Source organism: Salarias fasciatus, chromosome 11 (genome assembly GCF_902148845.1).
Source record: "Salarias fasciatus chromosome 11, fSalaFa1.1, whole genome shotgun sequence".
In the NCBI taxonomy this organism is placed as follows: Eukaryota; Metazoa; Chordata; class Actinopteri; order Blenniiformes; family Blenniidae; genus Salarias; species Salarias fasciatus.
Window position 1 is genome coordinate 13,711,842 of NC_043755.1, and position 26,180 is coordinate 13,738,021.

The 26,180-nt window shown below is 39.1% G+C and overlaps 1 protein-coding gene across 1 annotated transcript in view; it reads right to left on the reverse strand.

Annotated features, from left to right (window-relative positions):
- Nucleotides 1-14,983, reverse strand: part of ulk4 (unc-51 like kinase 4) — a 66,430-nt gene extending 51,447 nt beyond the window's left edge. Inside the window, exons 1-18 of the mRNA XM_030102730.1 lie at nt 14,846-14,983; nt 14,602-14,701; nt 14,231-14,370; nt 13,986-14,148; nt 13,314-13,415; nt 13,083-13,166; nt 12,786-12,861; nt 12,362-12,499; nt 11,789-12,090; nt 11,574-11,637; nt 11,186-11,252; nt 10,839-10,931; nt 10,283-10,343; nt 9,977-10,182; nt 9,742-9,788; nt 9,317-9,395; nt 3,513-3,620; nt 546-629 (exon numbers count right to left, since the gene is read on the reverse strand). Of these exons, the coding sequence (XP_029958590.1) occupies nt 546-629; nt 3,513-3,620; nt 9,317-9,395; nt 9,742-9,788; nt 9,977-10,182; nt 10,283-10,343; nt 10,839-10,931; nt 11,186-11,252; nt 11,574-11,637; nt 11,789-12,090; nt 12,362-12,499; nt 12,786-12,861; nt 13,083-13,166; nt 13,314-13,415; nt 13,986-14,148; nt 14,231-14,370; nt 14,602-14,701; nt 14,846-14,983 (2,052 nt within the window). The remainder of the gene's footprint in view (nt 1-545; nt 630-3,512; nt 3,621-9,316; nt 9,396-9,741; nt 9,789-9,976; nt 10,183-10,282; nt 10,344-10,838; nt 10,932-11,185; nt 11,253-11,573; nt 11,638-11,788; nt 12,091-12,361; nt 12,500-12,785; nt 12,862-13,082; nt 13,167-13,313; nt 13,416-13,985; nt 14,149-14,230; nt 14,371-14,601; nt 14,702-14,845) is intronic.
- Nucleotides 14,984-26,180: the final 11,197 nt, after the last annotated feature.

Sequence of the window (26,180 nt, forward strand, 5' to 3'; positions counted from 1 at the left end):
AGCTATCTACACTTTCTGTTGTGGTTCTCCAGCAGCTCCAGTGTGTGAATGTGTGTGTGTCTGGAGGGTCCTAATTGCTGCTGAGGTCAGGCTGCTGAGCAATAAAGGGTTGAGTTTGATGCAGGCAGGTAAGAGGGTGCATGTGTGTGTGTGTGTGTGTGTGTGTGTGTGTGTGTGTGTGTGTGTGTATGTATGTGTCTGTGTGTGTGTGTGTCTGTGTGTGTGTGTGTGTGTGTGTGTGTGTGTGTGTGTGTGTGTGTGTGTGTGTATGTGTGTGTGTCTGTGTGTGTGTGTGTGTGTCTGTGTGTATGTGTATGGGTGCGTGCGTGCGTGCACGTGTGTGTGACTGCTCTGCATGCCCTTGACTTGCAGCTGGCAAACAACGCTTTAGGCCCCCACAGCTGCCTCATCATTACTGTTCACAGGGATCCCCTGCCACACACTCACACACACACACACACACACACACAGTGAGAGAGACTTAGTCACAGCTACACAGGCACAGACACAAACAGACACACGCAGACATACACAGAGACACTCACCCCTTCCCGCAGGCTCCTCATTAAGCCAGTGTAGGCGGCAGCGGGAACGAACCATAGTCCCTCTGGGGAGCCTCTCTTCTCCTCCTGATAGAGAGGCATAGCAAAGAGAGGGAAAAAGGGTGAGAGGAAAGGGTAAAGGAGGAGGGGGTACAGATGGGGGGTGGGGACAGTGGAGGAATAGAGTGGGAGTGAGAGAAAGGCAGATAGATAAAGTGGAGGAGATGCAAGGAGAGGAGTAAGGAGAAGGGCAAGTAAGGCGAGAAGGAGCAAACAGAGTCAAGACATCTTGGTTATTTGGTTATCATTAACTTTCGCATTAAAATGCTTGTTTTTTTCCCCACAAGTCATCTGAGTTTGAGTGCATTAAACACGTGTTTGTTTTAGTATATATAATTATATAGGTAATAAACCATTGATATGGTAGTCTTAAAAATGTCATAAAAAAGTTTTTAATTCTCTTCATGAAGTTTTTTAAATGCATTGTTTCAATAGCGCTATATTAAGAGCACCGTCTTCCATTCCACAGAATTCTGATTATTTCAACCGATATCTCTCTCTTTTTTATGAAACAATGTTTCATTGCTTCTCTGTTGGGCTTCAGGCTACAACTAACCTTGAGGATAAAGACAGCACTGGAGGCTATTGCTAATCGTTGTCATTGACTGGTGCAGCGGAAAAGAAGAGAGTAAAGCAGAAGATTTTACCTGAGGATGCTTAAAGGGCTATTCCACAAAACTCAAATTAACTTTTTCATTCCACTCCTTGAAAGAAATAAAGTGAACCCACCGATCAGGAAAGGCTGCTGTGTAGAAATATCATAATGGCTAACTGGCATAAAAATATAATCAATAGTTTTGTTATTATTAAGTGACGTCATGAAGAATGACTGTCATCTGTGTTCTTTTTATGTAATCATGTGTTTTACTTTTTTTGTGGTTTTTTTGTTTTTGTGTTTGCACACTCACAGTCTAAAGCTGCCCCACTTTTTCATGATTTGGCGTCAGTACAATCAGTACACGACAATCAGTGGGAAGTTCATGGAAATATTGATAAAAAAGTAAAAGTTTCGTGTAATGTCTACGAAAACAGGCAGTCACAGAGTGGCCCTGGTGTCCTTTAGCTTACTGTGCAGGTCATTTGATTCCACAGACTTTTTATAGAGACCTAGGAGCTAAATAGCTGTAGAGTGTCCCATTATTTCTCTGTCACTGCTAAAAGAGAAGGCAGCCCTGAACTCCAAGAAGTCAAAAAATAATATTACTGTCATTTCACTCATGACGTACAAATATGTTTTGTGGTTCACAGTTACTACTAATAAATCCAGCTCAAGTACCTCATGACTCTAAGTTGGAAAAACTGCAATTGAAGAAAGGTACACGGACCTAACATCATACACACTTGGACACAGTCTCCTTTATTATGATGGAACGTTTCATGAATCACCCCTGAAAGGATCTCTGCATTTCACATTTTACTGCAAAAAAATTAAGAACATATGATGGTGGTCTTTTGGCCTCCACACCTGATTGTGATCTGAAGTTCGCACATGTGGGTTTCAGAGGGCAAACAACTCTTCGAGGAGCTGAGAGGTGTCTAATTATTAGGTAATTTTCTGTGGCTTCAGGAAACTATTAAGGGTAATCAAGCAGGTTGATTGATTTTTGAAGGTTATCCATCAGTCCAGTAAATAAAAATCTTAAGCCTAATTGAGTCTGCTGAAAAGATTGGGGTTAACCAGAAGTAAATTGGCTTCACCCTTGCTAATAAAGTCAAACGCGGCCTCCTCCACTCTACCTCTCTTGTAATTTTCAAGGATGGGGGGGTCAATTCCCTTTCGATTCAATTTAGCCAGCATGTAAATTTAAACTCCATTACCTGCTGACAGAGTGCTCAGTTTCATTCATTTCACTCAGGATTGGTCTTTCGCACTGAAGTAATAGAAAAATGTCTTTTGATCTTCCTTGCATATGGCACTAGTGCTATACTTGATTCACTCTGACTCATTAGCTATTTAAAAAAAAAAAAAAAAAAAAAAAAACCTACTTCAACCTGAGAGTTTTAAACAGAAACTTTTCTTTGCAGTTTTACCACTCACATTAAGAGTAGTTGTCCATCCCAGGTTTATCATGTCTAATGAAGGGGAAATGTAAAGTGAAAATTATGGTTTTGGTGTTTTAGTAGCTCAGAAATCTAAAAAATCTATATCTTTTAATGAGGTGAGAGAGGCAAGTTTAGGAACAAGAATATGATCAGTTGTTAACAGAATGTACTGACAACATATGTTGGCTTGTGTCATTCTCATGTGGACTTTAGAAACTATGGACAGTTGTGCAAAGGATGCAGAAACTGTTCAATATATGATTGTTATATCTTATAAACAACATATTACACACTATATTCAACACGTTTTGTTTGAAATTAGCTTCTTCCAGGAGAAGAAGCTAATGTTTAACGTTTATTTACAGATTCTTTTTCTAACTGCTTGTGAAAATAGCACTCTTTCGAGGAAATTATTGGGGATGTCTGAAAATTATATACAAATATGAATATATAAATAGATAGTCATGTATTGAACAAAAGCAGTGCTTTCCTTTGTATTCCATGACTCTGTATCTCTGTTATTTCCTTTTATTCCCAACTATCATTTTTTCAGCAGCCCAAATCTAAAAATAAATTCTCTTGACATTTCAGCGGAATTCCAATCTGCCCCTACAGAGAACACATTATTTGAATGTGTAATCAAGAACACCACAAAATCAATCCAAAAGAAAAAAATACTGAAAAAAATGGCTTTGTCACAGTAATCAGTTGCCTTGTGCTCACAAACAAGTGCACACGCGTTAATTTCTCACTTCTCTTAATATGCTTGAATCTATTATGTTTTTGCAGAACAACAAGCTGTATTATCTCAGTCTCTTTATATCAGCCGTATCTCTTCAGGTTGACTTCTGACAGACCAGGTTGTACCTGAGAGGAGATGAGGTAGAGAAACTCCCCGAGCGGTGGCAGCAGGAACTGTTTTATTTTACTGTTCCTCAGGTTCTCCCTCAGTAGATCTGTTAGTGTGGATACAGCCTGGAAAGAGGAAAAACATTTCATGAACGCATCTAATTAATCTGCTGTTTTATGAAATGACAATGAAATTAATTAAACTTCATGATGTATACTTGAAATCTGTAAAATTAAACTGTACAGAAATGTATACAGTAAATCATTTGATTTTAAAGTATCACACCAGTGTGTCTCCGAATGTACAAACCAATACTGGTGTGGATACTTGTATTGCAAAAGCCATTATCCCAGAAAAGCAACTGTGACAAGGAAAGTTAGAAAAGTGTGAGGAGAAAGAAAAACTGGAAAAGTCAATCATCCCAACTACACTCAAATGTATGCAACTACACATAAACACAAGTGCACATGCACACACGGTAATGTTTGGCAAAGGACTCGGTGAAAGTGAGGACTGTGGTGAAGGCACACATGGATTAGGAAAATCTAATATGCACACACATTAACTAGTAAGAACACATAATCATTCAGTCATATGCACAAGTCAGAAATGTACATCACAATCACATGCACACACACTCCAAATTAAAGATATGCAGAGACCCGCCCCCTAGCTGCTTCCTGGTGTGAGCGTTAGAGTTCTGCCTCAGTCTTCCTGTTCTCTTCTCCCCGTTTCCTTTTCCCTCTCTATTCTGTCCATATAACCCCCCCTGTTTTCTCAGCTGTGTGTCAATGTAGCTCTGTCTTATCCCTCTCAATGTTCTGTGCCCCTTAAGTATGTATCACATCTCCCGCTCTCCACGTCTCTCACCTACATCTTTTTCTCATACGGGCTGGTTTTCACTCCCTCTCACCTCCTGTCTCTTGGTTTAGGTGAGGATGAGACACAGTCTGTTTGTCATGTTTTCTCTGAACATAGGTTTCTCTTTCCCAGAAGAGCTCCTTTTATTTTTGGAACACTGGTGTCGAATTGTCATGCTGAAGCATCTCTGAGCAATGTACACTGTCTATTTCCCCCTTGAATGCTGATTAGAACTTAAAATTGAGCTTTATAATCAATTGACTTTAAAACTAGAGTAGAAGTAGTTATGTTTATATATACCTTACTCTATCGCTCAATTTCTATTGTTGGATTTTCTTTTCCCATCTTCTATATTACTTTATCTTACTTACGGTTATAGTGGCTTCAGCTGATCCTGGCTGACTATGGTCAAAGAAAGACTACACGTTGGGCGGGTTCCAGTCCATCACAACGAAAAGATGGAGACAGACAGCCACACTCAGTCACATTCACAGCTACAGGTAACTCCACCATCATTAGTTGACCTCAAACACATTTTTGGGGGGGGTGTGAAGAGATCTCAGACAATATCCACACATGCACAGGGAGAGCATGCAAACTCCACACAGAAAGGATCCAAACCCTGGATTTGAACCATGAATATTCTCTGTGAGGCAGAAGAGCAAACCACTACACCACTGTGTGGTCACTGTTGGAGATATACAGCATTAACATTTGTTTTCTTCACAAATAAACTCTGTCATCACACTTTACTGTGGCATACTAAGTCAGGAAAACAATGTACACCTCTGTTTGGTCCGTGCCATTTTCAGTCTTTCTCCATATAAAGCTTGAATAACTAATAACATAGATGAGGAAATATTTGAGATTTCAGGTGTGACAAAAACTGCCCATGCAGCTTCTTTCAGACAGAGGGTGCTGAAAAGCATTTCTTTGCAGCAAACTAGAAATAAATGCACACATAAACATACAGTACATGCACCCGAAAAGGATCCTCCTGGGAACGTTAGATTATCTCAGTATCAACAAGGCGGAACAAACAGTACGCATGAGTGCACACCAGAAGACATAAATCCATGCACTTAAGCAATATGCATAAGAACACAACGCGACTGCTCATCACCGTGCAATGAGCAGTGACTATACATCCACACACACACACACACACACACACACACACACACACACACACACACACACACACACACACACACACACACACACACACACACACACACACACACACACACACAAATACTGAGAGAACACAGAGAGCAGTACAGCTGGTTGTTATTCTGAAAACAAAAAAAGGCACAAAACTTTCCTGGTAACGTCGGGGTTGAATAACAGTCTTTTACAGTATTGTAGCACTGCAGTCACAGTCCTTATCTTTAAGAACCAAGCTTTTCACCTAATAAATCTTACTTTATACGTTCATATATTAGCTTTTTTATTAACATAATCTAAGACTGGCCCGTAAAGGTGCAGAGTGAAAATTTTAAGTAATATCACTTATCTACCTTAGGTGGCAGTATTGAGTCAGTGTACCCACTTTGTCTTTATTTCAGTTTGGCCATTTGTTTAAGTTGGCATTCACGAAGATTTCCAATCGCTGTTGCGTCAACTTTAAAATGTTTTTTTTAATTGAACTGAGAAGGACGACATGCTGGATTCATGACTGGACAGGCTGGTGATAGCTGGTTAGTTTACTAACTTTAGCATCGAAACCTACATCACCATACATGGACATCGATGGAATGACATCATTACAGCATTTATGAACATTATGCATGTATGTATATATATTTAGAGGTGTTCCTCAGTAGATATCACAAAATTCATGCCCCCTGCAAAAAACATATATTAAATGCATGACTCAAATGGTGCACTGCATTTGAAATCATCCATTAAAAAAGCCCTAATTTAACAGATGTATGTCATAATCTACATACATCAGTGTTAAGGCACAGGCTTTATAAAATAATCTTGCAAAATATATATATATATAAAAAAACATTCAGTTTAATTGTAAGAAATATTCATACTAACCTAAATGTTTGTTTCTTCTTCTTCTTCTTTTTTCGGCTATGAGACACCTAAAGCACCAGCTTAACCACATGATAGATTCAAAAAAGCTCCCAATAATGCCTTCATGGAGCCGATACACTCCCACTGTGTGTTCCTGAAGATTGCTATGAGCTTTTAGCATGGTTTAAGACGCCATATCCTCATGAAACGCCCTGCACGGTGGAAGCTTTAGCGGTTAAATCCCTGGTAAAGCCACAGAAAACTTTATAAGCGATGATAAGTGAAGGAGAAAATCATGTGCAGAAGGTCTTGAAAGGACAGCCACCCAAAAAAGTATCAAGCTTGTCTTAGTAACATTAACCCAGAAAATTTTCATTCTTACTCAATTCCATTCAAGGAGAGGAACAGGACAGAAAGACAACAGAGAGGGAGACAAGAGGACAGACAGGTGTCTCCTGTGAGTTAATGAAGGGTGATCGGAGCATATAGAAGTTACTATGGTAACTAAACCCAGGACGAACACGCTGATCGGCTGGGTTGCAGCAGGAAAACCCCTATTGCGACAAGGCAGGCGCACGCACACACACACAGACACACACACACACACACAATATGCAAGTATATGCTGTTTTTAATGGTTATCAGTCATTATTACTAAAAAATAAGGATCAACACAGTGAATTAGTAGCCATAAAGACACACGCACACACACACACACACACACACACACACACACACACACACACACACACACACACTAAATGAGAATAACCACCAAAGAAAGACACACAAAACTACACACACTGCCCCCCTGCTGAGATCTCACACAAACAAGGTTCTAAAAAGCCCATGAACACACACACACACACACACACACACACACACACACACACACACACACACACACACACACACACACACACACACACACACACAGAACCCCTGCTGAGTCCATAGATGGGCACACACATGACCACAGACACAAACACACACTGAGGCTCAAACGTACAGCTTTGTCCTTTTTTTTCTTAACAATTTGTCATCCTGCGGTAGCTGAAGGGAAGTAAAAAGGGGAGCGGAAAAAATGTTCCGCCATTTGTCTTTAACACATAGCACACCGAAAAAACACTGCTATGCTAAAGTCGGCCATTTTGTAAATCGGCGTGACGACCCAGTAGCACTAAAGTACTGAAGTGCCGAAACAACTGCAGGACGATCATACAAAGCTGGAAAATAACAGACAAGAGCAGATGTAGGATGGAAATTACAGGAGCCACAATGATTTTTGCTTAGAATAAACACGGACGAGTAGAGAGAAGATGACAACATGAAACACTTCCCTTCAGGATGAAATGATTATTATGAGTAACTCACACCCATAAAATAGCTGCCTTTCCTCTGTATTATTTAAGAATAGCTCTGTTTGGATATGTGCAGCGAGGAAACCTTTGGAAAGTCACTGAACATGGTGCATGCATCTGTGGAGGACGTCTACTACTTTACAGAAATAGAAATAATCTTAAACAACTGTTACACATTAAAATCAAGGTTCACAAATCTTATAATGTGGATGTATTTGGGTGATACTGTTCCTAACATAATGTTTTAACACTACAGCAGTCTATGTATTATATGGCCAGGTACTTCTATTTTGTTTACCTAATTGATGCTAGTGAAAGTAAGTTCAATAATTATTTTCACATCATACAATAAATTGCACAGCAGCTTCACAAGCTTACTTTCTCTAACATTCAGTGCTCGCCATGTAGGATATAATCTGTAAAGTCTAAGCGTGTAATCAGGTTCTTTGGAAAGATTAAACAAGTTAAAGCTTTATCAAAATCGTTTGGAGCTGCAATGTAATGATTATGGTTCCAATATGTTGATTCCATGTGTGATATCCACAGAACATCATTTAAACATATAAAACCGTGTAATGGTTAGTTACAAACATATTTTTCATGAAAAACAAATGAAGTTTGAGAGTGAGTGAGTGAGAGAGAGCGTGTCTCTGCAGTTGTGTTCTATATAGGTATTTAATGCCACCAGCTGGTAGACACTGGTACTAGAAAGTTAGAGCGAACAATAAACGTTTTTCCCAGTCTTCAGTCAGTTTCAGATGGAATCTTTTTTCTTGTTGGCTTCTATGATTAGAGTGAGATACCTCTGAAGATAACAAAACCAGGAATCATGGCCAAACTAAAAAATCTATATAAAAGATCTGTAAAATTAGAAAAAACATCAAGGACATGTTAAATGGTCATAAATAGGTTTAAAAATGTATATTTAAAAAAAGCCTGCTAGATGTATTCAGAACTATTATTTGTTTATTGCGTTTTCTCTTTATACGTGTATTTTTTCTTTCCAATGTGTGCTGTGCTCCTTTTGGTATTTACTGCCACATCGTGGTGTAAACTGGTACTACAGCATTATGAAGCACAGACAGGAAAGTGAGAGTCTCCTGTTTTGATGTTTAAGAGTTCAATATTGTTTTATGTGAATATGTGTAAATGTTATTTGGCTATTTGAAAGTGTAAATGCCCTGTATATTCTTGATTTCTAATTTATGCTGCCACAAAAAAAAAACCCAAACTTATTCATTGTTTGCTGAACATACTCGAAAAAAGAATCTTCCTGACTCCTGATCTTCCTATCAAATCACCTCTGTATTTTTGGATATACATGTAATTTATACTAAAGTAGCAAAATCAAATCTGTCCACATGGTCACACTCTGGAGAGTCATCTTCTTTTGAGACATAAATAACATGTTGCTGTGACACCAATCATTAAATGATGATGTGGAGTGCTCTCAAGGACAATATCTCAGTTTAGGCAGGTAGTGCGTATGATTAGACTGAGGCTTCGGGACATTCACGTGACTCAGTGAAGTGTTTACAACATAACTGTGATTGTGTGTGTCTTTTCCAAACCTCAGAAACAGGACTGTCGTCTCTCAGGTCACTACAGTGCAGAGCCAGAAGACCCATCACTCTGAGGACCTTGGTTCGCCTGCAAAACATTGTTTTTGTGTGCAATAATTAAGAAAAGCTCATTTGCAGTTTGCACACCAACACAGGACTGTTCAAAATTTGATTTTTTTTAATTCCAAAAAAAAAATGTAAAAACTCCAAATAAAACATGTGCCCTCCAAAGCAATACAAAAAAACCACAGTAACTTGATCTTAGTTAGAAGATGGCGACCCGTAACATTTGTATTCTGGGTGTGTAATAGTAAAAGTATGTTTTCTGTCCAGATCGTGGAAGGCAGAGAGAGGTTTCAGATTTCTGAACTATTAAGTCAGCAACTTCAAAATGTTTGATAGTACTGGACCATAAACATATATGAAATACTTACACATCCCAGTTAGGCGCTTGTCGCAGCTGCTGGGTCAGTACTTGAAGCTGAATTAAGAAGAGGGATTAGATCGAGAGAAAGAAGAAAGACAAGATTAAAAACCGAAACTGTTTGAAATTAGGACCTTTGACAATAAAACATGAGTATTAGTTTCATTATGACTTGGAGTAAGTTTGTGGAAACACTCTGAAAACTAATAGCTCACAACACGTAGTGTCATGAGTGTTTTTCTTACCAGTGAGGAATTAGTTAGCCTGTTAGCAATGTCTTCATGTCCGACCACACAGCAGAGATAGCAGAGCAGGTTGAGTCTGGATCGAACAGCTGTGGAGGCGGAGGAGGAGGAGGGAGAGGTGGCACGGCTCGGTTCCTCAAAACACGAACAGAGCTGCAACACCAAGGCAGGCCACTCTTCATCGCTCAGAGACAGCAGCTTCTCAGCTGGAGGTGAAAAGAAACAGGTCAACCTCAAGACAAATTAGCGCCAGAGGTCATATTCCAAGATCGCCTCGACTTGGTACTGACCCAGAAGAACACGTACCTGAATATGCCGGCACACAAAGGGTTCTGGGGTCAAATCGCAAAGGACAACCTTTAAGAATCTGTCACAGAGAAGGAGAACACACACTTCAGCCTTCTGTTTGTTCTCTGGATATTTTCTCTCTGTTTTAGTATCAATCCTCCTATGTTCTGTACTACTTCATGTAACTCGAGGTTGATGGAACCAGTTCCAGCAGACTATGGATGAAGGCAGTGTCTTCCACACAGAAAGGCCTCGAATGCCAGCCTTGAACCAGGGACATTATCATCATGGAATGAGCGCGCTAACCACAACACCACTCTGCACATTCTCAATAAACATGTTTGGCAGAATTAAGAATAAAGTCAGTTTGATTGCCACTGAAAAAAACACTAAGAAATGTTAAAAAAAAAAAAAAAAAAGTTAGCTGATGCATCCCGTCACTCTGTGATATTTTAAAAGCAGGAAAAGTTGCACACAAACTTACAATTCCAGGTTAAAAAAGATCAAACGATGTATTAAACTGAACTTGAAAAACATGTGACATAGTCTGCAAAGTTTAACAAAGAGCCTGTACCTTTGGGTTGTCAATAATAGGAGTGACAGTCATATCAGCGTCTGTATGCAGGAGGGCCTTCACACTGTGTGTGACATCTGTACCGTCAGCATCCTGGGAGGACGAGCAACGGGAGAGAGGAAATATGAAGAATCAGCCACAACAATGGTCAACAGTACAGCAATGAAACAAAGCATATCCTTACAAAAGTAAAGTTCAGCCCAGTTAGAGTTTGTTTTTTTGTTTTTTAATACAGGATGTGTTAATAGCATTGCCAAAATATTCAAAGCATCCATTAAAAAAAATGCAGTTCCTTTTCAACACTACTGCAAACTACACAAGAAAGATAAAACTATGCACATACTGACCTGTGGTGGAAAGTTCTGGTTTGCAGAATATGAGATACTGCCGTTCTTTCGTGAGTTAGCGCAGGAGCTAAAGACAAATAAATTAACAAAGCATCTTAGAAAAATCTAATCTACCATATCTATTTACTTTACATTAGATTTTATAGATGGGCGTCTATCATTGGGGGCAATAAAATCAAAGCGATCGCTCTCAGATCACATCATTTAGAGGTAAATGTTCCAAATTAGGATTTTAAATGATCTATAACTGCATAACACTTTGGAGAGAATAATACAATTGAAGCTGAAAAATGTTGAATTCTCATTTAATCTTAATTAACCAAGCAGTCTGACAACATTAACATTTGCATTTCTGCTCACCAGGCAGCAGAAAGAATTGTCAGAATACCTGAGCAGGAAAATAGCCTCGGTGTTGTCCTCATCCACTCCACTCTTCGGCTTTAACTGTGATACTGACGGAGTGAACAGAGAGAACCATAATGAGATTATCTATGGACCATATCTGAAACAAATGCTGTAACGATGAAGCAATTATCTTAGTCAAGGTTGTGATGGATATAATGGGAATTCTATAGTTAACAAACAGAAAGGAACTTTTCTTACATGGTGTGAATGATTTACTGATCTGAACGGAGCATGTCTGCTTGGTTCCGCTTAGCTTGAGGTCATCTTCGGTTTCTTCCAGCTCTTCCCTTCTTCTCTCCTTTCCCGGCTCCTTATCTAAACCTTGGTCGTACTTTAAGGGTCTGCAGGACACGTGTTTGACAGATTGTTGGCGATCGGTGCTTCTGTCAAACAGTCTGTCAGTCGTTTGATGCGATGGGATCAGCTGTGATGGGACTGAGCGGTTGGTGAGAAGCTTGTCTGTCAGTCCGGGAGGTGAAATGTTATGTGTCCATGTGTTTCTATTGAGGTATTAAAAAACACACACAGAGACAAACCATTCGAGTGGAGGAAAGATGAAAATACAAATCATTAATATATGATGTTAGGATTTCAGTGGGTTGTTTCCACACTGAACTTTGGGGTTTCATACTGAAAAGCATATCAGTTTTTTTAAACGGGATGTGAGGAACGAAACATACTTTGTTTTCTTTCTTTTTCATCAGGTATTAATGAGTAAATTATTACTTGCAAATGTATGTTCTAAGAGATTTATTATAAATACTGACACACCTCAAGCAAACTGAATTAACTCCTTCACAGACTTTTTGTTTAACGTTGCAGCCTTCATCATCTTCCGTTTCACCTTCCACCACAATATCTTCCTCCTGTTTCCAGAAAGGGTGATCCAGCAACTCTGGCCAGTCCATCCTACAGAATAAAAAAATTACACAGATAAACATTACGAGGAGTAGTCAATGTGAAGGAGTAGCAGCTCTACTCTGTGCTCCTCTCTGGTGACTGAGCTTCCTCCGCAGTGTGACTGGGCGCTCCCGAAGGTGGAGCTCAGTCACCAGGGAGAAAACCAAAATTAATTAATTAAAAATGAATGTCCTGCTGAAATACTGTGGGTTACTTACTAATACATACTCAATCTCGATTTGATAACTAGTGCAGTGAACAGTAACAGGTGTAGATGATGTTTCATGAAACGGACCTCTTATCGGGTTCTTTGCTGAGTAAGCCGTTCAGAAGACTCTGGAAGTCCGAACTGGGAGGACGTACAGAAGATACTGAAACAACAAACGAGATAACTAAATTTAATTAAAAAAAAACGTTGACATGCTCTATAACAGCTACTTCCAGAGGCGCCTTTTAACATTTAATTATTGAGAATATTTGTTGTTCCCAAAACAAAACAAATAATTTATTTCAGAAATGACATCTAGGTGTGTCAGAATGTTTGTGCGGAAGCACCTGTTAAGTGGTGTGGATGAACATGCAAATACTTCACCTGTCTGTGTTGGAGGTGGTACTTCATGATGCAAAATCATGTCTGTCAGTTCAGTCTGGATATCAGAGTAGAAAGGAGGTTTACCTGGAAAATAGACAACACGAGGTGATAAAGCATGTCCTTATCGGTTAGATCAGTGATTCCCAAGGTCTGTAACCCTCTTGGAAGGTACCAGAGATTATTTTGAAAGTGTCCATGTTCTGGTTTGTGTGACTGAACGTGTGTAGTTACCGGTATACATGTAGTACAGTACACAACCAAGAGCCCAGAGATCAGACCTCATATTAGTTTCACATCCCTCCAAAACCTCCGGGGCGCAGTAGGCCAGAGAACCTGTAAACATGCAAACGCAAATCTGATCAATAGAAATGAAAAAATTATGTACAAAAACATAAAGAAATGATTAATGTGACACTCATATCTCTGGTAGAAAAATTAACATCCTTAGAACACAGTGTAAAACAAGCTGCCACACAATATACAACTGTCATAATTTAAGGAATAAGAAGTGACTACTGCTTCATATCTATACTATCTATTTTAGCTGTTAAATAAAGTGATATTCATTTGTGAGGCATTTCTCACCTGGAACTCCACATGTCTTTGCATGGCAACATTAGAAATGCAAAATTCCTAAATAGCTGTTCATATAATGCCTAGATTAGTTCACTCAATTAAAATTCTCAGATGACTTGTTTCAACTGAATAGATCAAAAACTGTACATCTGTTAGCTTGACTGGAAACTATCCTTGAATGTTTAAACATCTACAAATGCAAAACAGGCAGGCAGGTTATCACATCTGCCTCATAGAGATCGGCTCCAGTAACCGGCAACTGTAAGTAGGATGAAGCGGTATGGAAGAGGGATTGAAAACCAAAACAATTAACTATAGTCATCTTACCTTGCAATCTCTTCTTTATGACATCAAAGTTCAGCTTGGCATCTCCTTCTACTGCGTCGTTTGATGGAGAAAGCACGAGAAATAAATCCTCCAGTGTCTCTCCCTCTGCCTTGGACAAACAGAAGTTACCAAACTTCAGGATGCCACTACCATCCAGTAGAATCTATGGAGAAGACAGAAAAATTATTTTACCATAACATCATTGTCTAATTTAGTCTTTCTTACAAATGGATGCACATGCAAACCTTAGCAGGAGTCAAATCACAGAATATAATCCCTAATTCATGAATGTGTTTCAGTCCTTGGACCAGGTCCCATCCAAACTTCCTCACTACATGTTCTGGCAGACATCCATCATGACCAATTACAGACTCCAGAGAACCACCTAATATGAACACAGGACAAGGGACCAACTGTCATTTGAGAATCAAAGAGATATAAAAGTAATCAAAAGAAGACAAATGTAATCCAGTGAAATGAAAATAATAAACAGAAGTTAATAACATTTACAATTTGTGAAACACTTTCTGTTTACAGCTTTCGGAAGACATGTCAACAGTAAAACGTCCAGTAACTGTATTAAAGTTCATCAAAAGAGGCAGAATTGATTACTAACCTGTACAGAGTTCCACAACCAACCAGATATGGCTACTTGTCTCATACCATTCATAGAAGTATGCAATATTTGGATGATCGATGTCACGGCTGAGACGTACCTACGAATAACAACCAAAGGAATTGTCCATTATTAAAGACTTGTGTGGGTCACTCACTAAAAACAGCTATTATTTGTGTGTAAACACAATGAAAATGCAGCAGGAGTCTTAATAACATCACAAGGGTTTACATTACTATCTTACATGGTTAGTGATCTCAGGTCTCTTGGTTTTGTTGACACAGATGATGGCGACATAGTTGAGATTTCCCTTCCTCCTTCCCTTGTAGACAACAGAGTTTCTGCCAGATCCCAGCTCCTCATACAGGATGAAGTTCTCCATTTCCTGAGGGAACTGAATAAAAAAATTAAAGTTAGAATTATTAAAGCTAGTTAGTCATCAGTCAGGAATTAGATCAAATAAATGAGACCAAACTTATTCTCCCAGTATTTTATAACATATGAGATTGGCACACGATTTTTAGTCTTTTTGAAAAGAATACTGAAAACAAAAACACAGAGCTAAGAGCAAAAAATCAGATGCACGTGATTACAATAGCATTTAGTGTCCAACATGTGATACCTATTCGACGCTCAAAAAAAGTCCAAAATCTCAATATTTGTAAGTAGTATGATAAAAACACAATCATACAATAAATCAGCATCTCTAAATAGCTGAAGTCTGGGTGAATAATGGCGAATTAAACATCAACTGTCAAGTTTGGACCCCAGATGTTGACAGCTATTTGCCGAAAATGAACCTTTATGCTCGTTTCTAAGAATAAACAAGTCCTCTATATAGATAAAAATGGACGTTATTTCACGAAAACAGTCTAACTCCAAAAGTATACACATTTAACAACAAAGTTTAAATTCTCGTTGCTGAATATCAAAGTTACTCTGAACTTACCTCTTCAACGACCCGCTGTTTGTTAGCGGAACTGCAAAGGACCCCGCAGTACCAACAGAAACAGGGGAGGACTCAGATTTCTCGTGATAAATAAAGGCTGATATAAACTGCGACTGAAGTGAGTCGTTCACAGAAGACTATGAAAAGTCAACAAAAGAAGTACATGAATAGGAATGTATTTAAAATGGTTCTAAGTTTATGTAAATTGTTAAATTCACAAAGAAATCCCCTACCAATGGTACGTTCCTGCGTTGCTAGGATACCACACTGAACACAACAGACCGCCAGAGAGCGTGTCCATGGCGGAATACAAATTCTGTCATATCAGGATCAAAATTAAGGGTTGCAAGTGCTGAAACTGATTCTAGTGAACAATAACGACAAACAGACAATCACATACACGCTTATTTTGTAAAAGTGCTTAAATGGCTGTGTTGTATTCGGCACTGTATAAAAAAAGCTTAATTGAATTATACACAATCGAATGACATACATTTTTTTCTCTTTTATCATGTGAAATAAAATGTCACTTTAGAACAAAGCAACAAGGCTTGGCTCCAGAAAAGTTTATATTTAGTTTTTAGTTTTTTTTTTGTTTTTTTTTTTTTTGTCTTATCTTTAGTATGGCCCAGCTGTCAGTGTTAATCGCACTAATCACTATCAATTAATGTCGAGCTGTGAAAAGAGTAATTTTTTTTAATCATGATAACCACAGATGAAAGATTAGGGTTAGCAATTGGCTCAAAGAAAAGAAATGGAAGTGAGAACTTTTAGAACTCAGATAATTCTGAATCTCTTGTTTGATGTGCAGTTATTTATTTTTGAAGTAGTGGATTAAGCAAATTCTTTCGTTGTGCTCATTTGATTACCAATTAAGACACTCTGGCAAGAAATAGTTATGGGCTTAAAACTGCCTTGACATGCAAAACAAAAGGACATCATTTTAAACATGCAATTCAAAATGTGATTAAACAAGATTAACTATGGAAATTCTGTGATTAATTGTGGTTTTCATTGGTCTAGCTATATCTATCTATTTTTCACGGCTGTTTCGTGCATCTATTGCACGTCAGTGTGTTCACGTTAGCTGACTCACACAAAACCAGTGTCTGGGTGTAAATTCCTCAGCATTAGTTACCCTTCGCCCCCATCCAGCACCCCGCTCATTGTTGCCCTTCGCCCCCACCCAAAGCGTTCACGCGACCCCAGAGAGGGGGATGACGTCACTCTCTGAATCAGACCGGGAGGACACGAGGCGGCCGTTGGTCGCGACTCTCCAAATAATAAACACACTTTTCGACTCTCCTGTAAGCGCAAAGTCCGCCTGCCCTCGTGCAAACGATATCTGGATCCACAGGTCTGTCCGGCAGAGTGATTGAGTTTATTACAGCTGCCCTTCATGACAAGCCTTCATCATGGGAACGAGGACAGGTCACTTACAGGCCTGCTCATCAGTACCACGAGACAAGCAGCAGCATACAAAATAACCCTGACGAAGTAAAGTGTGAGACTTGTCACAAAGAACATATGAACGGCAGGGGACAGGGTAAGTCTTTTTAATCAAATTCAAACTTCCCAAACTTTAAAATTACCTCAAGACGGTTAAAGACTCGTTTCCTGTTTGAACATTTTAGTCAGCAAAAATAAAAGTCTCCACTTTCCTTTTTTTTTTTTTCTCAGCGGTTGGATTTTATATCGTTTTAATGAGGAAATTTATGGGTTGCTTATCTGTTTGCGTGTCACTTCAGAGGGCAGTTTCACCACATGAGAACCTTTGAAACTATGTCACATCATTTAGACAACATGCTCTTTATTATTTCAGATTGAAACATTTATGAACCAGTCTGTGAAAACAGTAAATAAGATAGTAATTATATTGACATAAGAGACTGACAACAGAGACAGAGGAAGGAGAAAAGGAGTGAAAAAACACACAAATGACCAAACTGAAAGATCACTCAGTAGTATGCTGTTAGTTTGCACAGGTTCCTCACCGTGAAAAAAAATCAGATTCTGACCTTTTTCCTTCATCTTCTAGTGACCTGACACTTGAACTGAAACTGTCTTGTGGAAATGCATGTGACAGGACATTTTCATATGCATCAAAATAGATCATCCACATACACATTGTCTGACTTGCAGTTTACTGAAGCAACAAGCTTTTTCTTCTTCTATAAATACAATTATTGTTCTTCTGATGCTGATTTTTCCCCATGCACAGTCAGCTTTTTAAAATACAAATATTTGTAATTTGAATTTTACTCTTTATTAAATTGTGGGCCCGAAGTGAGGTGTCCTAAATAATTGAGAATCTTCGATAGTCGTCAAGGTATTATCTCATGAGTGTTTAAAGCTCCCATGTTTTCATTTAATATGCAATTGACCATAGTGAAACACACAAAATGGTGCAAAAGTAAGAGTTTGAAGAGGGACTATTTCAGACCTTGTGAATACTTTAATAAAGTTTTAATATAAAGTTGCAGTTTATGTTGAAGTGGCTCAGAGAGGAAGTGTGGCCTCATTGTTTGGGGTTTGATATTCAGCTGCTCTCAGCTTTGTTCCCATCACACCCACTCGCTCTCTCGCTCTCTCTCTCTCTCTCTCTCTCTCTCTCTCGCTCTCTCTCTCTCTCGCTCTCTCTCTCTCTCGCTCTCTCTCTCTCTCCCTCTCTCTCTCCCCTGTAAAGGAAGCAGCAGCGCAGGTTCACTAAACCAGCTCAACACTCTCTGCGGTTTATTTCCCTGAGTTTCTGCTTGTTTTTCTGCTGATGGAGAGTTCGATCAGTCGTACTGAGTGACAGAGCTGCTAAATTTCCGAATTCAATCCTTCCAGAAGTAGAAAACGGACTCATTTTCAACCTGCAGAGAAGTTCTCCGCACGAAACCGGTAAGAACTCTCTTTTTGAGAGCTTGTTTTTGTCATGAGGTTTAAAGAGTGATGGTTCTATGTTGAAGCAGGTGCGGAGTCCCAAAAGTGACAACTCGGGTAGCTTTAAAGAGGAAATCGTAACGGAAAGATCGTTGTCTGAAATCAAACATAGGTTTTCTCAAAAGTGCCATACATCCCCTTAGTGAAGTCATTTCCTCCTTTACATCCGTTCTCATGTGTTTAACGGCAAAATTAAAACTTCTCACCTTGCTTGTTTTTTTTTTTTTTTACAAGTACACCTTTTTATTATTTAATTTTTAAGTGATGCAACCACCGTTTCTCTCTCATAAGTGCCAAAGAATAACAGATTCTGAAAGTGATTATATTTACAGTAATTGGGAGTAATAAAATTCTTCAACCTGGAGAATGAACAGTCTAACTTGTCTTTGCAAACGGATGTAAAAGAACTAATCAGGATAGGAAGGGTGGAAGTAACAGATTACAAGTACTCACATGACTATATTTGAGTGGTGTGTTTGGGCTTGTGTGTTTTTGTCAGTATAGAATATTCCATTTCCTTCACACAGTTTACTTAGTACAGATTTCATCATGCACTCTAGTTTTTACACCATAAATCACTATTGCCCACCGTTTTCAATTAATATTCAAACCTTTTCATTTGGATTTTTGTATTCATTACGGTTCTTGATGGTGATGGTGGAACAGTGATGCTGATTATGTTCACTGAAACTTGCACCACATAATAGTTTTTACTCCATTAGTTTTCAATCAATTACTTTTTTGTTATTGAGTATAGTTTTCAGCTCTGTAAGAGTTGTTTAAATCGAAAGCATATCTTCACTTCCCCTGCAGCCTTTGCAGAATACTAATAGATGGGAAACTTACAGAGCTTGACTTGAACGTGTATGGGTGAGAGCACAGCGTAACAAATTCACTGTAAAATAAACATCTACTGCTTCCCTTACATCCAAATGCACATGTTCTCAAATAGTGTTGAATTATTCCAAGTTTATGAGAAGTTTATTAGGAACTGTGAATTTTGTTACAGCTCTGTCACTGAGCTCCGGAGTGTCCGCCAGCCTTTCCAAGCTAAAAAAGGGTTCCGGTTAGTTTGCCAGCGAACAGCACATGATCTGTGGAGGGTCTGCATACTGTCTGCGCTCAGATATGCAGCAGGTCTCTCTGTTACACCAGTGTCTGCTGCGAAAGTTCACACAACCAAGAGCAGCTCCTAAATTTTTAGTTTGAATGTTTCCGCTTCTCTGAACTTTCTGTCTCCTCCAAGCATGCAAACAGACTTTCTTAGACAGAAGTAGGGGAAGGCTCAGTGGAAAAAGGTTGGAAATCAGTTGATTTATATGATGGCAGGCAATGTTTTATGGCTCTGACCTTGAAAGAGCTGCTCTCTCATAGACCGAAAGACTTCATTAAAGTTTTTTCTTGCTTGGTAATTGTCTTGTCAAGTTGCAGAAATGTCTGGAAGAACAGAAGAAGTCAAAGGTTGCTCTGATGAATGAGGCCATCAATATCTTCAAGGTCTTTTCCCGCACATCTTATCGTTAAAGAGGAACTTTATGAATTTATGGTCATGCTGAAAGAAAAGTGTGTTCTTTGAAAAAACTCATGAAAAATAACATATCTGTGGAGAAATCTAAAATATTTTAGACATTTTTTTGCCTCACATTTCTTTCAGATTGGCTGCTGTTAGCCTGATACCAACAATGTGACTGCAGCATTTTTGTTCACCACAGTTTATGTGCCATGCTGATGAAGACCGTGTTGTTTCGTATTTTAGGTTTCATTCATTCCTTGTGATTGTCACAAGTCTCATTTTTGATGAATTGCAATAATCACATCTGAATATCGCCAAATACTTCAGAAATACATCCTCAACAGACTATTTATGAAGGAAAATAACATCAAGGTGGATTTGATATGCTGTTTGATCGTGTACCAAATGCTGTGTTTTTTATCAATAACAAAATAAATACAAACCTTGAAAAGAAAGTATTTGATACAGTTATTGAGATAAAGTGTGGGAAGAAAAGCAAGTGACATGATATTTTAGGGTTTGATTTAAACAGAATATCGGTGCAGGAAGACAAACAGGGAGAGTACGGTAGGCCAGTTAGTCTCCATGTTCCAGTTCACTGAACTGAGCTGGAGTACGACAGCTGTGTGTGTGAAGGCGATGGAGTTAACGTTATCGTGATTCGCGCTGAAGCTTTGCCCAGAATCACACCTACAGTTGAAGGACAAACAAAAGATTTTGCCATTTTCCCAGAGTTCGTGCAGAATAAAGGTTTGCCAGAGCTGACAATCCACCCTCAGCTCAGGTTTCCAGATATTACAAAATGTGTCATTGTGTCTTGGACTGGGCCTCATGTCTACTTTTCTACTTTGCTGGCACAGTTTGGATTTTCAGAACTTACTGAGGGGCAGTAGGATTGTCTCAGTAACACTGTAGAGGAAAATCAACCTGACAGGTCTGAAGGCTTTTCATGGAAAGATTTTCTAAAGACTCTTTGGCTGGCCAACTTTGTTCTGCACCAGCATGATTACCTTTCTCTCTGAGCCATAGTGCATGTGTCACGCAATGGTTTGTTGGCTTGTCTTTTTTTACCTCTCAAACCAAATTCCAAGTCCTATCAACGGACCTTATTTTACTCTTTGTATTTTGTATTTCACCACATCGCTTCCTTTGATCAATTGATTTCTTCTCTCGATACCTCATTCTAGCCTTCATCCTGCTTCATTAATATAAAGTTGAAAGATATCCTACATAAAATTCTATTTCAAACAAATTCTCAGCTGATGAACTCTGACATAACCTGAAAAAGTCTTTTTGAAAAGGATTTCCCAACAGCCTTTGATCATGTGACCAGATGAATTTCAAAATACACGCTCTGCTTCCGTCTCATTTCTCTGCAGCTCCTCTCTTTTTTGCCTTCCTCTTTTTTGTGCCTGTCCTTTGAAGACAGCTGGCTGTATGTGTGTGCTCGTGAGTATTGCTAATCAGATCTCTTTTGTATACCAACAAGTGAGCTGGGCTTGAATCTGTCAACAAAGGCCTTGTTGCCGTGTACCTTTTGAGAGCGCTCAAAGTGAGAGGCTAGAGATGAAATGACATGAAGGGACAGACGGGATTTATTCATTCCCCTTCAGTTTGAGCCCTGATCTGCTCACCGAACCAGGTGTTTCAAACATGCTTTGGTGATGTGTTTAGTTTATTGGGACAGACCTGCTTTGTTCTTCGACTTTACTAAAAATGAGCATCTGAAATACAATGAAGCAAACTTTTTTTTCAGCTACACTCATGACATTTGTGCACAATGCTCACACTCATTCTTCCTTTGCAATGCATGTATTTGGCTGTTTCTTTTATCACCACAGCAGGTCATTGAAACTTGCAGGATTTAGTTTTTGCACTGGTTGCTCTTTATGCCAGAATCAAGATTCAAGATCCTTCTTGCAAGCTTTTATTTTAAAAAATTTGAAGTTTTCACGTGCTGGTGTGGCCTCTTCAAGTGTCCTCTGTAGATCTGTAAAGATGCTTGAATTTAGCAGTTTATGCATTGTCTATTCAGACTGAGAGTGAGACCAAAGACTAACCTCGCTCTGTACTGTCCTTCAGTACTGTCTTTAAAATCAGTTAAAGAAAAAGAACCTCCTTGTTTTATTTAGTTTTGATGGAGGTTTCCTTAACAGAATGTTTTTCAAGATTTAGATGTGATTTTAGTGTTTAAGTTCAGATCAGCGTTTGAGTTTTTCTCCTCGATTCTGAGAAAGAGTCCAGGCTTGGGGATGCATCATGCTCCAGTTAAACAGTAACATCAGTTAGTGTGAATGCACTGCAGAAAGCTCATGTAAGCTGAATGTTAATGAGTGAACAAAGTTCTCATGCTTTTATTAACCACAACAAAAAAAAGTAAGATTTTGTAAGATGAATTCCTCTCACAATCGCATCCTTTCATCTATGCAACTTGGGATCGAGGGGCGTTGGAGCCATTATGTCTGCCAGGAGCATAAATGGTAGCTTAGGAGTACTTATTTCACAGCTGTTACCAGCTCGGCATGATCAGCTTCTTGTTTGAGCTCCATCTACTGTGTGTTTTTGATGGCCTTTGATTGTATCTGTCATGAAATTCAGGGTAATGGGTTATTGATGGGATGCATTGATCATCTAGTGGCTGACAGGAAGTGCTTCTTACTGACCTGACTCTCATTAGCAGCAACTTTCAATGCTGAAATGTTTTTTTTTTTTTTTTTTTTTTTAAGTTGTGCCTAATGTTGTAGTTCAGACCTGGATCTACCTTCCAAATACTTAAGAGACTAGAGAAGTTTAGGAGAGTTTTAAAGATTTTTCTTTACACAACAAATTGAAGCAAGCTATCAATTCAAAGCTATTTAAAATAGAATTAAGACTAAATCCTTTAGAGTTTGTAATCACTAAATTTAGGGTTGCATATCTGAGCCCTTCAACTTTCTCTTTGTGCCATTTGATTAATTCAGTCTTAAAACACGGTGCTTTTATTCTATTTTATAAAGTACCACTTTGCAACTGATTCATAGTTCACATTTTTTCACCTCTTCTTGAAAAACTTCAGTTTTTTTACACCTTCGCTTGTAAAGTGTGAGCAAATAACAAACATTAACCTTTTCCGCAATGCATAAAAAAAAGGTTTCTTGAATTTTTCTTTTTCCTGAGGTTATTTTCAAACTGCCCGAATCAGTCCCCTGAGGTTTTCATGACAAAGAACATTCACAGGATGTTGTCTGAGATTAGTGTGTTATAACTCCACCTAACAGTCCCTCTCTCAGCGCTGACTGCTGCTGTGGAACATGTGCCCAATGGAAACAGTCGTCTACCATTATGTCAGCTCATGTTCCATTATCCAGGACGCACGCACACACACATACATACAGCACACGTTAAAGCACTGGGAACCACAGTGCTCCAAGTCGAAGTGCTTCACATGATCAACTATTGAGAGTGATGAAATCCCCTCTAGCAAGGACAAACTGAGCACTCAGCACTAATACGAGTGGCTGTAGGCATCTGCTGTGGAAGGAGTGGCATTGTGCCTAACAGCAGGGTGGGTAATGCTACGCAGCTTTCAGTTTCAACTTGACGGCGTATTTATGGTCTTACCGATAGATGACGTTTACTTGATGATGATATACTGCCATATAGTTGTAGGAATTCACTCTTTACAGTTGGTGACTGAATAAAATGGTGCAATAGAACGCTGTACCTTGAACAGATGAGAGTTTAAGTCTTTTAACAGTTTATGTCAGTTAACAGATGAGCAGAAAGGTCGAAGTCCCACTGGAGACATTTAGGTCGGAAATAAGTAGAACACACAAATCTGGACTGATGGCGGAACACCTTACAATGTTTTCCGGATTCGTTTAAAGTCCAGTATGTAAATGTGCATACATGAGTGCTCTGGTACATGTTTTTCTTTCTTTCCTTTGCTGCATTTGTGAATGTTAAGCTGAGGTGTTGTGGCTGATGTTTAATTTTGAGGTTTGGTACAGTCAGGTTGCATTAATAAAATAGTAAACTCACTGAGCTGGGCATGACTCAACCTTTGTAGGTTTGATGGAAAGAGTTGGTAACGTTTCGCCTGTCTGGGTGTTGCAGCTGTGGTTTCTGAGCTGAGGAGGACTATTTGTGGTCGATGTTGTAATTTTCATACGATTGCAAAGTCAAGCAAAGTCAGTGGTAACTGATTAACAGAATGCACTGACAAATCAGCTGTGTCCAGACACAAGACTTGGCTGAATATCTGAATATGAAGAACATTTATAACTGTTACTAATTACATCTGAGTGGTAGAGAGTAGTTGTGGAACCCATTTGGATAGATCTTTCCTCGCGGCAGGTAAAAAGCCATGCTGAGCTGCCTTCTAAATGAGCTGACTGCAGCAATCTTTTATTTAAAATCCAAAAACAAATAGTCACTTAATCATTGCCGCAAACACATTTGTGTTGTACGAGCAATATTTTCAAAGGGCCACACCCTGTTATTCAGCCACCTTTGTCCTTCGGCACCGGTCCCTTCAAAACGCTGAAATCTTCCACTTCCTTTACCTTTAACCAAACTGCCCTGCGGGATTGTTATGGCCTCAACATAGATGCTCTTATCTGTTGTGACCCCGATGTTTGACTTGTAAATAAGAGCATTTACTTGTGCTTGGTCTGCGTTACTGCTATTATATGCTATGTTGTGTTGTGTGCAGAATACACTCAGGACAGGCCACCAGTTGATTCACATTCACACCTACGTGCCACGCGGGGTTTTCAATTAACTTCACGTGCCTTTTTTTGGGACTCAGAGAGTTAACCTGTGAACCCCTGGAGAATCCCCACCCACGCGCAGAGAGAAAATGTAAACACAGATAAGTCCTCAAGTCCAGACTCAAACTGGGGATATTCGTACTGAGAGGCAGGAATGCTTTCCACTGATGTCAGCTCTTTCTTTTTCAGTCAAAATTCCAGGTTCCTCCTCATGGTACCCACTAGAATTATTTTTAATGCTAAAGACATTTAAAAAATAATGTGGCGTGTGTTTTACAGCGATTGTATGTTTTGCTGTCATTGGCAACAGTGTTTGGGAATCCGGGTTGACCGTTGCACCTTCATAATGGAAACTCTGCGACCTAAATTCAACTTTCCGCATTGCTCCATGGGATCTGACTCAATATGTCTTAAGTTTGAGGGCTGTGTGGAAAAAGATGGTGAGACATGAAAGAATAGGTGTGGGTAGATGTTAGACGGTGAGGTTCAGATAATGTGGACAGAAAGCATAAGATGTGGAGCAGCAAATCCACAGCTGCAGTTTTTAATGGTGATAGAGTTACAGTTGAGGTGCACATGTCAAGGAGTTGGTCTTGAGGGTCGTCCCTGTGCTTTCTGTGTTGCTGAGCTTGCAGCCTGCTACAATTGGGCTTAACTTTTGTCCTCTTTCTTTTTTGGGTTTGTTAATTCTGTACGTATTGAGTTCACATGTCATTTCTTTTTTTTTTTTTTTGTAGCCTAATGGGTGTTCCCTGTCTGAATAGTTACCCAAAGCAACCACTCCCTTCATTTATAGTTTAATATTAAATAATGTAAACGGGGTGAATACAAGTTAAGAGTTTATTAGTAATACTAACCAATCAAATGAGGTATTTAATGGGGTGGCAGTGGCCTCGGTGGATGAGCAGGTCGTGAAGTGGGAATTCAGATCTCATCTCTGCCAGTCCATACTGTTAGTGTCCTTTGGAAAGTTGATGAAGGCCAAGTTGTTTCTTGCAATAGCAGCTATCGTCATTGGTGTGTGGGTGCAATAGTGGTTGTAACTGATCTTATAAAATGCTCTAAGACTGCTGGGGAGACTAAAATGTTCCATTTCCTTGAATTGATTATTGCAAAATGTGAAAAATGTTTTTAACAACAAAAAAGAAAACGCTTCCAGCCCACTCAAACACATTGTTGTTCAGATGGATTAATTTAGATTATAGATGTAATATGGAAAGATCATTAATAACCATGCAAAGTGAGGTCTGGTCTAAAATGATCTTCACTTCTGTATTTATGCCACTCGTGAGCAGATGAGTGTGACACCATGTCTATAAATACAGCCCCTTGGCTGAGTGAGAAAATGTCTGAAAGAATTTTGTTTACTGGCTTGAATACGCAGAGAGAGAGAGATTCTGTTAACACATGATAAACTAATTAAAGCGTAGTGGTCCAA